General features: G+C 45.1%; 1 protein-coding gene and 1 long non-coding RNA gene across 5 annotated transcripts in view; one reads left to right on the forward strand and one right to left on the reverse strand.

Annotated features, from left to right (window-relative positions):
- The window catches only part of SPOCK1 (SPARC (osteonectin), cwcv and kazal like domains proteoglycan 1), a 462,854-nt gene that overhangs the window by 434,258 nt on the left and 16,166 nt on the right, over nt 1-12,430 (forward strand). For all 4 annotated transcript variants that reach the window (XM_033927310.1, XM_033927308.1, XM_033927309.1 and 1 more), the window contains exon 8: nt 8,879-9,100. In XM_033927310.1, coding sequence (XP_033783201.1) covers nt 8,879-9,100 — 222 coding nt within the window. The remainder of the gene's footprint in view (nt 1-8,878; nt 9,101-12,430) is intronic.
- The window catches only part of LOC117351671, a 235,442-nt gene that overhangs the window by 95,969 nt on the left and 127,043 nt on the right, over nt 1-12,430 (reverse strand). The window lies entirely within an intron of this gene.

Below are 12,430 nucleotides of genomic sequence, written 5' to 3' on the forward strand. Positions count from 1 at the left end.
CCTTACATGCCTCTCTTAAGGAGATATGCATCTAGTTTGCTCTTGAAGCCTAGGACGGTCGATTCCGCAATAATCTCATCTGGGAGGGCATTCCAGGTGTCAACCACTCTCTGTGTGAAGCAGAACTTCCTGACATTAGTCCTGAACTTGCCCCCCCTTAGCTTCATTTCATATCCTCTTGTCCGTGTCAAATTGGACAATGTAAATAATCTTCTCTGCTCTATTTTGTCGATTCCTTTCAGTATTTTGAAGGTCTCGATCATATCCCCACGCAGTCTCCTTTTCTCTAGGGAGAACAATCCTAGTGTTATAAGTCTATCCTCGTATTCCAGTCTCTCCATACCCTTCACTAGTTTGGTTGCTCGTCTCTGCACCCTCTCCAGCAGTTTTATATCCTTCTTTAGGTAGGGAGACCAATGTTGGACGCAGTATTCCAAGTGGGGTCTGACCATTGCCCTATAAAGCGGCATTATTACTTTCTCCGATCTACTCGAGATTCCTTTCTTTATCATGCCCAACATTCTATTTGCCGCTGCCGCGCATTGTGCCGATGGCTTCAAGGTCCTATCTATCAGTACACCCAGGTCCTTTTCTTGTTCACTTTTTCCCAGAGTTGCACCTGACATTCTGTACTCGTATTCCTTATTTTTACTGCCTAAATGCATTACCTTGCATTTCTCCACGTTGAACTTCATCATTTGTCATTATAATATCTTTGAAAATATAAGAGCTTGTCACTCAGAATCAAGACCTTTTCCCAATGGAAGAAAGAAGGTGCTTTTCAGTTTGATACCTAATTGTGCCCAGTTGTCTGCCTACTGTATCTTGGTTTAATTCTCTCCTTCTACCTCCCCCAAGTATATGACTAACTGACCATTGTAATCATTTGTACTATGATTCTACAACTACTTATTACTTATTTAGCGCTGAAAGGTGTATTCAGCGCTGTACATTTTCGCATTTATAGACGGTCCCTGCTCGGAAGAGCTTACAATCTAACTTGGACAGACAGGCATGACATATAGGTTGGGGATGCAGAACCCAAGGTGAGAGGAATTGGGAGTCGAGAGCACTCTCGAAGAGGTGGGCTTTTAACTGGGCCTTCAACACTGCCAGAGACGGAGCCCGCCGTAGGGATTCGAGCAGCTTGTTCCAAGCCTAGGTGCAGCGAGGTAGAAGGAACGGAGTCTGGAGTTGGCAGGTGAAAAGAAGGGAACAGATAGGAGCGACTTACCAGCTGATTGGAGATCACAAGGTTGGGGGGGGAACGACACAGGGGAAGATAAGTGAAGAGAGATAGTGAGGGGCAGCTGAGTGAGTGCATTTGTAGGTCAGTAAGAAAAGTTTGAATTGTATTCGGAAAAGGATGGGGAGCCAATGAAGTGACTTTAGGAGAGAGTTATTATTGTATGTACTGCTTTATTCTACTTTTGTAAGAAAGGTAATACAGTGGTACCTTGGATTACGAGCATAATCCGTTCCAGGAGCATGCTCGTAATCCAAAATGCTCGTTTATCAAAGCGAGTTTCCCCATAGGAAATAATGGAAACTCGCTTTGATATGTTCCCACTCCCCCCAAGGCCAGGGCGCTGCTCCGCCCCCGCTCGCAAAGTCCCCCCCCCCCCCCCGCGTGATCCGGCACCCCCCGTGAGAACAGGCACCCCCCGCCCGACCAACTTTAATTCACCCCCCCCCGCTCGCAAAGGCCCCCCCCCGCTCGAATCGGCACCCCCCCCCCCCGCGAGAACAGGAACCCCCGCCTGACCAACTTTATATCACCCCCCCTTTGGCACCGGCACGCAGCCCACAAGTGCCGGTGCCGCTTGAAGATCTTCTTCCCAGTCTCTGCCAGCTTTGAGCATGCATCTGCGCATGCTCAAGCCCTTCTAATTCTCCCTCTTGCCGAGAATTGGTCAGGCGGGGGGTTCCTGTTCTCGCGGGGGGTGCCGATTCGAGCGGGAGGGGGCCCTTTGCGAGCGGGGGGGGGGGAGCGATGCCAGTTAACGGGGGGTGCTCGTAAATTGAGTCAACACTCGGTTTGCGAGACACGTTTTGTGAGAATGTTTTGCTCGTCTTGCAAAACACTCGCAAACCGGGTTACTCGCAAACCGAGGTTTGACTGTATATCAAATAAAGCAGACACATCAACATGGGCTACTATTAAGAGGTGTTATTGTACCACTAATAGAACGCATCCAATTTTAGCTCAGGTCTCACTTTTTAGCTTGCTATAGCCCCCCTGCTCCTCCCCTGATCCCCCGTGCCTTTAGTCGTTCACCGCCACGAGCAACAAGAACTTCAACGTGCTTCTCGCGATCCCGTTGCCTCTCCCTCTAACATCAATTCCTACGTGCGGCACCCAAAGTGACATCAGCGGGAGAGATGACACAGTTGCGAGAAGCACATTGAAGTTGTTGCGCATGGCGGTGAACGAGAGGTACGGGGGAGGGGAGGAGTGGGAAGAGGCAGGCGGGGGGGGCGGAGAGCCCCCTGGGACAGACTGCCCCTCCCACTCCCCCTTATTACGCCACTAGTCCCGATTGGATAGTCCAGTGTTCTTCAGCCGCCAGTCCACAGTGCATTCGATGCGGCGTTATCTTCGGGCCGGCTCCCTCTTCCTCACTGCTACAGTGCGCAAAGCTGCGGGCAGTGGCTCCTACGCCTGAACGAAAGCTTCTCTCCGACATCGCAATGTCGGAGGAAAGGCTTCCAGATGAGGCGCGGGATGAGCGAGGAGCCTCTGCTCGCGGCTTTGTGTACTGCAGCAGTGAGGAAGAGGGAGCCAGCCCAAAGATAACACCAGGGGCGGCATAAAACAGCCAGGTGGGAGCAGGCCAGAAGGTAAAGCACAGCATGGAGGGAGGGAGATAACAAAGGTAGGGGGAATGAATTTAGTGATTGAATTGTCTCAATTTTGAGAATTTACATCTGCTGTCTGTATTTTGCACTGTTCAGAAGAAATGCATTTGTTTCTTTTTCTCTGGGGTTGTACTGCGTGCAGAGTCTTGAATCTTAGGGTTTTGTTTATATATATTAGTACTTTTAGTTTTTGGTCCCGTATTTGCATAGGGGTTATCTGTGTTCTGGTAGGAATGAATGTTGCGAAGCATACAGTGAGCTTTGTGTAGTTTAATTTTGTGGTTAACCATTATGTGTTGATAGTAAGATTATATTGTGTGTGTGTGTGTGTATATATATATACAGTATAACCTCGGTTTGCGAGTGTTTTGCAAGACGAGAAAAACACTCGGCAAACTTTTGCCTTGCAAACCGAGCATGTTCCGATATGCGAGCACCTCCCTCCCGCTCTAACCGGCATCGCACCCCCCGAACCGGCATCGCAACCCCCCTCCCACACGAAAACCACATCGCACCACCGTGCTGAAAGTGGCATCCGCCCACCCTTCCTCTCAAACACGCTCCTTACCCCTTCTGCTGGTTTTGAGAGTGAAAGCAAGCTCCCGCCTCTTGCCTGGGAAACTGGCTTTGATATACGAGTAACTTGATTTACAAACATGCTTCTGGAACGAATTATGCTCGTAAACCAAGGTTCCACTGTATATGGAAAAAATGGTGTTACAAAGTAGTACTATTATGGGGGTGGGATCTGGAGCGGAGATGGGCAGGGGCTGGTCCACGACTTAGCCCAGGGTTCTTCAACCACCGGTCCGCGCATCAGTGCCGGTCCACAAAATAATTCTTTTTATTTTGGCCGGTCCATAGGTGTCAAAAGGTTGACGAACACTGGTATAGTCCATTAGGGGAACTTCCTATGGAAAGAAAATCCAGGAATCGGCTATTTGAGTTATGTTCAACCACCCACAGCCACAATTATGCATCTCTTTCCGTCAGACAAAGACTAATTGGTCTTCTCCCTGGACTCTGAAAAACAATTATTTAACTGTTTTCATAAATATGGTCTAGCTGAATTAGTAAATCCAGAAGCTTCTTCCTAAGACTCTGTCTCACATTGCATAATTAATGAGGTCTCTCAACACCTCCGGATACAAATATCCAAATAAATCACTTTGCATAATAGAGTCTTTATTGATGATCTAGCCGGCTGTTCCTGAGATTCATTGCTTCCACCTTCTAAGAGCTTTCTTTTACACTAACCTTGGAACCCTCTTGTTAATTAGGACATGATACAGTACCATAAAGGTTCTGACACTTTAATGCACGGTGGGGGTAATTTTATCCCTGCTCGCATTAGTGAATCATGCGTGGACCCTTTTGCTTTGAAAATCACTTCTGGAAAATTGCGATAACACATACGAGGTGACAATTTTTCTTAGGAAGATCCAGGAGGGTTCCCTCCATCCTCAGTCTCTGAGCAAAGTTACTTATTATAAAGCCTGGACACTCATCTGTAGCTGCAAGTGGAGTCAATTTGTGAGCAGAGCAGGCCGGAAGTAATAAGTATTTCCCCTACGCACAATGGCACCCGGTTCATAGACAACGGCGCGAAAGACAAAAGCGCGCGGCGACAATTGAGCACAGCGCGTGCCGCCGCACTGCTCTAAATTACAGTTTTTAGGGGCTCCGACGGGGGGTTTTGTTGGGAAACCCCTCCAGTTTACTTAATAGACATCGCGTCGGCGTTATGGGGTGTTTGGGGGGGTTGTAACCCTCCACATTTTACGGTAAACTGAACTTTTTCCCTAAAAACAGGGAAAAAATGAAGTTTTCAGTAAAATGTGGGGGGTTACAACCCCCCACACCCCCCACAAAGCCCCCACAACGCGGCGCGATGTCTATTAAGTAAAGTGGGGGGGTTCCCCCCCCATGCCCCCCCGTCGGAGTGCTAAAAACAGTAATTTAGAGCAGCGCGGCAGCGCGCACTGCGCTCAATTGTCTGGGCGCGCCTTTGTCCCGGCGTGCTTTTGATCTGACACCATGGCACCCAGATGTAACTACTTCCTCTCTTGCAACAATGTAACCTTCTTCAACAATGTGATGTAACCATTTCCCCATGATGCTACATGGGCTTCTTATCTTCTAATTCGCCTTGAACCTGTATTAAGAGCAGCCTTACTGGATCAGACTAATGGTCCATCTAGCCCGGTATCCCAATCCAAGTCACAAGTACCTGGCAAAAACACAAATAGTAGTAGAATTCCATGCTACCATCCCATGTCTGTCGCAACAGCAGAGTATGGACTTTTCCTCCAGGAATTTGTCCAAACCTTTTTTAAAACCAGCTACATTAACTGCTCGTACCACATCCTCTGGCAACCCGTTCCAAAGCTTAACTATTATCTGAGTGAAAAAATATTTCCGCCTATTGGTTTAATAGTATTACTCTGTAACTTCATCAAGTGTCCCATACTCTTTGTAAATCTTGATGCAGTAAAAAAAATCGATCTACTTGTACCCGTTCTACTCTACTCAGGATTTTGTAGATGTCAATCAAATCTCCTCTTAGCCTTCTCTTTTCCAAGCTGTAGAGCCCTAACCGTTTTAGTCTTCCCTCATATGAGAGGAGTTCCATCCCCTTTATCATCTTGGTCGCTCTTCTTTGAACCTTTTCTAGTGCCGCCATATCTTTTTTGAGATAAGGAGACCAGAAGTGACACAATACTTCAAGGTGAGGTCGCACCATTGAGCGATACAGAGGCATTATAATATTTTTAGTTTTTTTAACCATCCCTTTTGTAATAATTCCTAGGATCCCGTTTGCCTTCTTGGCCACCGCCACACATTGGATACATGTGATTAAGAAATCCTGATTCGATTCGATTAGATATAGGTCACCCAAAGTTGGGGATTTAAATTTGGGCACAGACCCCAGATCTGTATGCAAACTAATTAATAAAGGGGCCCTTAATCAATAATTGGTGTTAATTGGTGTTAATTTGGGTTTACACAGAGATCTGCCCTGCACCCTAGTCTATAAAATAAATGCCTAAATTTCATAGTGTGGCCATAGAAGGGGCCTGGGCAGCTCCAGCGGTGCCTTTCCTCTGTTTCGTCACTTCTGAAGCATCAGAGGAAAGGTCCTGCCAGGGCTGGCCATGAGCGGCCTGTTTTGAGGCTGCCTCCTGCTGACCGGCTGCATCCTGGTAAAGAAGGGAGAGGAGGGAGGGAGGGAATTCGAGACTCAGGACTGCCACCTGCTTCTGCCACTTGGGGGCTCGAGGGAGGAGGGCTTTGTTTGCTGCTGTGTCTGCGCTTCTGGGCGGGAGGGAGGGGGTTTGTAGCTGCTTCAGGTCTTGGGGGCTTGAGGGAGAGTTTGCAGCTCAGGACACTGCCGCTTTGGGGGACTTTTTTTTTTTTCCCCACCGGCGATTTATTTGCCGGTTGTGCGAGAGTCCCGATTAACCGAGACTCTACTGTACATACTTTTTAACTACTTGAGCAGAAGACAATTTTCAGCTCAAAAAATGCATCCCAACTGCTTCCTACTTTGTCTGTATTCTTTCAGAGGCTCCAAAGGCAAGGCAGTATCATTTAATACTGCCTCGATTCATTTGCAAAGCAGTATTACACTTAAATCATTCTAGATTTATATCCTTGATGTATCTTCTGAAAAATCTGACTCTTTGGCCTTCAATCTCATTCCTTGGCATGGTAAATCTCACTCTTTAAGACGGTTAACCTTTGGTATCTCTGTCAGGTCCCACAATTCATCCAACCCAAACACTGTTCCCTCTAAGCCAGTGCAGCGAAAACTCTGCACCACAATAGTGTGGTACAGCGAAATTCCTGGTGGGCCGCAAGAGGCATATTGTGTAGTTGAGTCAGCCAGCGCCAGTACCTCTCCTCCTCTCCACCAACATAGTCGTTTTAGTGTTAAGCTCAGGGGGTGCTATTTCGTTATCACATTTTCAATTGTGAGAGACAGACAAGCTCTGCAGGACTCCAGTAGAACCTGCCTGCCCCTAGAGCAATTGAAACTATATTGAACCACCACCCCCTACTGGCGGTAATACCATTGGAGGACTCCCGCTCAGCTTAGAGCAGCGGTTCTCAACCCTGTCCTGGGGACACCCCTAGCCAGTCGGGTTTTCAAGATATCCCTAATGAATATGCATGAGAGAGATTTGCATACCTGTTACTTCCATTATATGCATATCTCTCTCATGCATATTCATTAGGGATATCTTGAAAACACGACTGGGGGTTCACCAGGACAGGGTTGAGAACCACTGGCTTAGAGGGAACGATGCCCCCAAACCTGCAGTCTGTATTTGCCCCCCCCCCCCATCCCATGATTTGTGGCACCGCCACTCTCAAAGTTGCTCTGCCGTGAAAAGCTTCAAGGAAAACAAAAAGATCATTTTAAGAAGCCTCCTTAAAGATATTTTTTCTCTCGGTGGGATTCTTCGTTTAGCTCAAAAGTAATTCAATTATTAGGTAATTGAATTGTTTGGTCTTGTTTTGCCGTGATTGGCAAGACCCTGTTCACTTCAGCTCTTTTGAAAGCTCCTCTGTGACACTTGAGGCCTTGAACCAGAAGCGCTGTTAAGGAATATCATTTCCAATTTGATGTTGTGCCCTCCCTGGCACGCTGAGTAGCAGATCAACCGTGGTGCTGTCCCTGAGTTTCAAGATAATGCAGTCTAAGAGCTACTTCACTTTGCTGAAGTACAGTTTTGCGATGGCAATCAAAGTTTCGGCTCCAGGAAAACAGTTTTCAACCAATAGCAATCTCCTCTATCTGCTGCTGCACACTGGAATTATATATTTATTTTTGACATTTTTTATTTTTTATTTTTTCTTCCGATGCTATCAAAAGTGCTCTGCAAATCACTTAACTTCTGATAGCAGCTCACAGACTTGGCCTAACTACTCAAGGCCTTTTCCCATACCCACAGCATTGGGTTGATTTTCAAAGTGATTTAAGCAGGCAGGAGTGGTTCCAGCCTACTTAAATCACCTGGGGCCACTCAACCACAAGGGGTGGTATTGGGGAGGAGCCAGGGGTTAGGTAGGTGCCGGCAGTATTCAGCAAACTGGGCATTCTCTTTTTCCCTCAGCCTGCAAAATGATCAATTCACCAGAATATCCTCCATCTGGGCTTGATAGGTTTCTCCAGGCCTACCTCCTATTCCTGGTGGTCCAATGGGGGCAGGAAGGAAGCACACTTGTTCCTGTCCCTTGCAACTACCTCTCGTGGCAGCCTCATGGTAATCCTGCACCACCAGGGATAGGAGGTAGCCCCAGGTGGTGAGGGGACTTTTTGAGGGAGGGAGGGGAATTGGAAATGTGGGCTGGGGTTAGGGTAAGAAAATTATGCCCTGTGAGGGTAATTCTGTATGGCAGGAGTGTCAAAGTCCCTCCTCGAGGGACGCAATCCAGTCGTGTTTTCAGGATTTCCCCAATGAATATGCATGAGATCTATTAGCATACCATGAAAGCAGTGCATGCAAATAGATCTCATGCACATTCATTGGGGAAATCCTGAAAACCCGACTGGATTGCGGCCCTCGAGGAGGGACTTTGACAAGCCTTCCCCCGATGTCAGAACTGGCACTGGGGGAAGGCTTGTGGGCTGGCAACATACAAATGCTGCATGCTGGCCCTTCCCAGAGTTGCAGCACAGTGGTGGCGAGCAAGAGGCGGGACGGGCAGCAGTCAGCCCACGTACCCCCAATGAGTGGAACATTTTAAAAAGGGGTGGGTTGGGGTGTTAAAAAAAAAGTTACCTTCGCTTCATACAACGCACCAAAATTTCCACCCAATTTTTGGTGGAAAAAAGTGTGTCGTATGAAGTGAAAAATACAGTACAATCCTTTGTACCAAAACCTGAGTTTACACGTCATCTAAATTAAGTGGTTTACTGGTTTCCTATTTACAAAGGTTTTGCCGCTATGTGTGTTCAGCTTCTGTTTCAGAATGAGCCTGTGGTTCGACATCATCCTTTTTTTTTCTGCAGGGTTTGATACCAGCATTTTACCAATCTGCAAAGATTCATTGGGCTGGATGTTCAACAAACTGGACATGAACTATGACTTACTGCTGGACCATACAGAGATCAACGCCATTTACCTTGATAAATACGAACCGTGCATTAAACCACTCTTCAATTCTTGCGACTCCTTCAAGGATGGAAAACTTTCCAACAATGAATGGTGCTACTGTTTTCAAAAGCCAGAAGGTATATGTTTTCATTTCTCAAAGTATAAAAGGTAAAATGTTTCCGAAAACCCTTAAAGCAGTGGTCTGTGTGTAAGATATATTTTATGTATATAATTCTGTGCATACGCATGTCTGGGTTGTTTGAGAAATAACTGTGATTACATGTACATCGTTCCATATGGTAATGTATTTTCTACTATAATCAATAAAAACAATTGAACTTAAAAAAAAAAAAAAGCAGTGGTCTCCAACACACGACCCACCCCCCCCAAACTCCTTCATTGCAGTCCTCAAACAGTTGACTGAAATGCACTTGAAATCCTTTAAATTAGTTGTCCTCAACCCTGTCCTGGGGGGGTCCCCCGGCCATTCAAATTTTCAGGATATCCCTAGTGAATACTGTATGCAATTAATCACAAAGAAAGAAGCCACTGAAATTGTTATATAAACTTATTTATTTTCACTGTTCAATTTTTTTTCTCCCAATTTTACATTCTAAACTTCATTAAATAATCACAAACACTTCAAACAACAAATATAGGGAGTCCTTTTACTAAGCGGCGCTAGTCGATTTAGAGCGTGCTAAATGCTAAGGTGTCCATTATATTCTATGGACGCATCGGCATTTAGCGTGCACTAAAGCCGCTAGCGTGCCTTAGTAAAAGAGGGAGATAATCACATTAGGAGCCCATCCCTTCCCCCGTAACAATAAAAGACATTTTCATAATTCATTGAGCTAAACATCACCAATTGCCAATAAAAACACCAACTTTAGCCAAAGGCATTTATCATAGTTCATCCGATGTTCATACAAAGTTCTCATACCTTTTGATCAACCAAAGCCCTCTATGACAGACACACTACACCGAACACTAGAAATGATAGTAGCAAGGATGAGAGATCATGAACTGAAGCTGAACCCAGACAAAACAAAATTCATCCTCCTCGAAAATAACAAAGTCCCAACCATAACCAATATAGAAATTAACTCAATTATCCCATTCAACCCACCCTAAAATTACTAGGAATGACGATAGATAGAGGCTGCACCATGCAACCACAAATCTATAAAACAATTCAGAAATCATTTGCAGTTATGAGAAACTTAAGACAAGTTCGAAAATTCTTCGATAGAACACAATTCTGGCTCTTACAATCCCTAGTCCTAGGTCTTTTAGATTATTGCAACATTCTCTACCTCCCCTGCCCAGCAACAATGATAAAACAACTACAAACAATCGAAAACACAGCACTGAGACTTATCTATTCATTGAGGAAACATGACCAAATCACAGAGGCCTACCTCAACTCACACTGGCTTCCAATTCCAGCAAGAATACTATTCAAATTCTACTGTCTACTATTTAAAACCATAAACGACGACAGTCCAACCTACCTAAACAACCGTCTCATCCAAACCACATCAACTAAACATAGGAAAACCCACACTCCATTCACGTACCCTCCAATCAAAGAAGTCAAACGGAAAAAACTATATGATGGCCTCCTAGCCACACAAGCAGCAAAACTCAACGACCAAATTTCCAGTCTACTAATTATGACCCCAGACTACAAAACATTCAGAAAAGAAATAAGGACTCTACTCTTCAAGAAATTCCTGCAAACGACTTAATACCGCTAGCTCCTTCCCAATTCCCAAGACCAATCCCCAATACATTCCTGATTCCCCAAAGCAACCTCATCTACTCTTTATCTCCTCTAGAAATTACCAGATATCTTCTTCATGTAATACCTTTTTTGTAATTCTTTTGCAATCCGCCTTGAACCGCAAGGCAATGGTGGAATAGAAATCTCTAATGTAATGTAATATTGTTTTCATAGCAGGTTTTTTTTTTTTTTAATTATTTATATTCCGCATATCCTTCAATTCTATGTGGGTTACAAATTATTCAGGTACCCAAGCATATTTCCCTATCTGTCCCAGTGGGCTCACATTCTATCTAATGTACCTGGGGCACTGGGGGATTAAGTGACTTGCCCAGGCTTTTTCTTTCATCATCTCTAAGCATGGTGGCGTCCTTGCTATATTTAGTGGAGAGTCTGGATTGTATTGGATATGTTATACCATCCCATCCCAATTCTTGCATCCTGAAAATGTCAGCTAGGAATCACTGCGGCTCATACAATATTAGAATTGCTACAGAGACATAGATATAACAAAGAACTTGCACGGAAGATATCATGCAAGGGGACTGCATGGGAAAGGGTCAATGCATTAAGGAAAAAGAGTTTTTAGTGCTTTCCTGAACTGGAAGTATGTGGGTGGACTACCACCTAGTTATCTTGTGGATTATTTTATATTTGCAAAATCGAAACACTTACACCATACTCTTGCTTTATTTGTCTTTCCATCTGGTAAATGTTGTTTATGTAAAATATATTTTTAACGACAATTGTTGTTTTAGGCTGCTACTTGGGATAATGATTTTAGTTGTTTGATATCCAATTCTGTTTCTTATCAGGACTTTAGAAAATTGTTAAAAACCTATTTATTTGTAAATTTTTCGCTGTGATTCCCGTTCGCCTTTTATCCTGTAAACCGCATAGAACTTCAAGATTTAACAGTACGGACTTCAAGAGACCTGACAAAACAGTCCATTCTATCCAGAGTTGCATTTTTTTTAAAACTTCATTTAGGTCAACTTGAAACAATGTACAATCGATGACCAACAGTCACTGCACAAACATATCGGCAACAAAAAGAACAAAACTCAGCTAAACATTGGTAGGGCACGAAATGATTGCAAAACCAGAACACTAAAGCATTATGTCGGACTGTACTGGAAAGAAAAATATTCTGTCATTTTCTTCTGGGCTCCATTTTGATCCTGTATCACCGGCACGCCACGCGCCTTGTAGGCAGAGCCTGCATGTCCGTTATAGCCGAACAAAACTACAGCTAAAAACGGCTCTGGGGACTAAATTGTTTGTCCGTTATATGCGGTGATTTTCTGCATGTTTGTAAAGGCGCACGGTGGACTTCATCCGCTATAGACGATATTTCGTTATAAGCAAGTCCGTTATAATGAGATTATACTGTATATAAATACATTTTTATGTTATTGTAAAAAAATGCTTCTGACCATGGCCCCTCCTTCTACCCACATGAGATCAATGGCATAGTAAGGGGGGATGGCCCGCTCCATGTCGGGGGGGGGGGGGGGCGCCAGCACCCCTCCTCCTCTTCCCACTCCTCCCCTTGCCACACGCGTGCCCCCTTCCCCCACATCTCTAGTTGTTCACTACCACAAGCAACAACTTCAATGTGTTCCTCCTGACTGCATCAACTCTCCAGCTGATGTCACTTCCAGGTGCTGCACATAGGAAG

This window comes from Geotrypetes seraphini, chromosome 18 (genome assembly GCF_902459505.1).
Source record: "Geotrypetes seraphini chromosome 18, aGeoSer1.1, whole genome shotgun sequence".
NCBI classification, from domain to species: domain Eukaryota; kingdom Metazoa; phylum Chordata; class Amphibia; order Gymnophiona; family Dermophiidae; genus Geotrypetes; species Geotrypetes seraphini.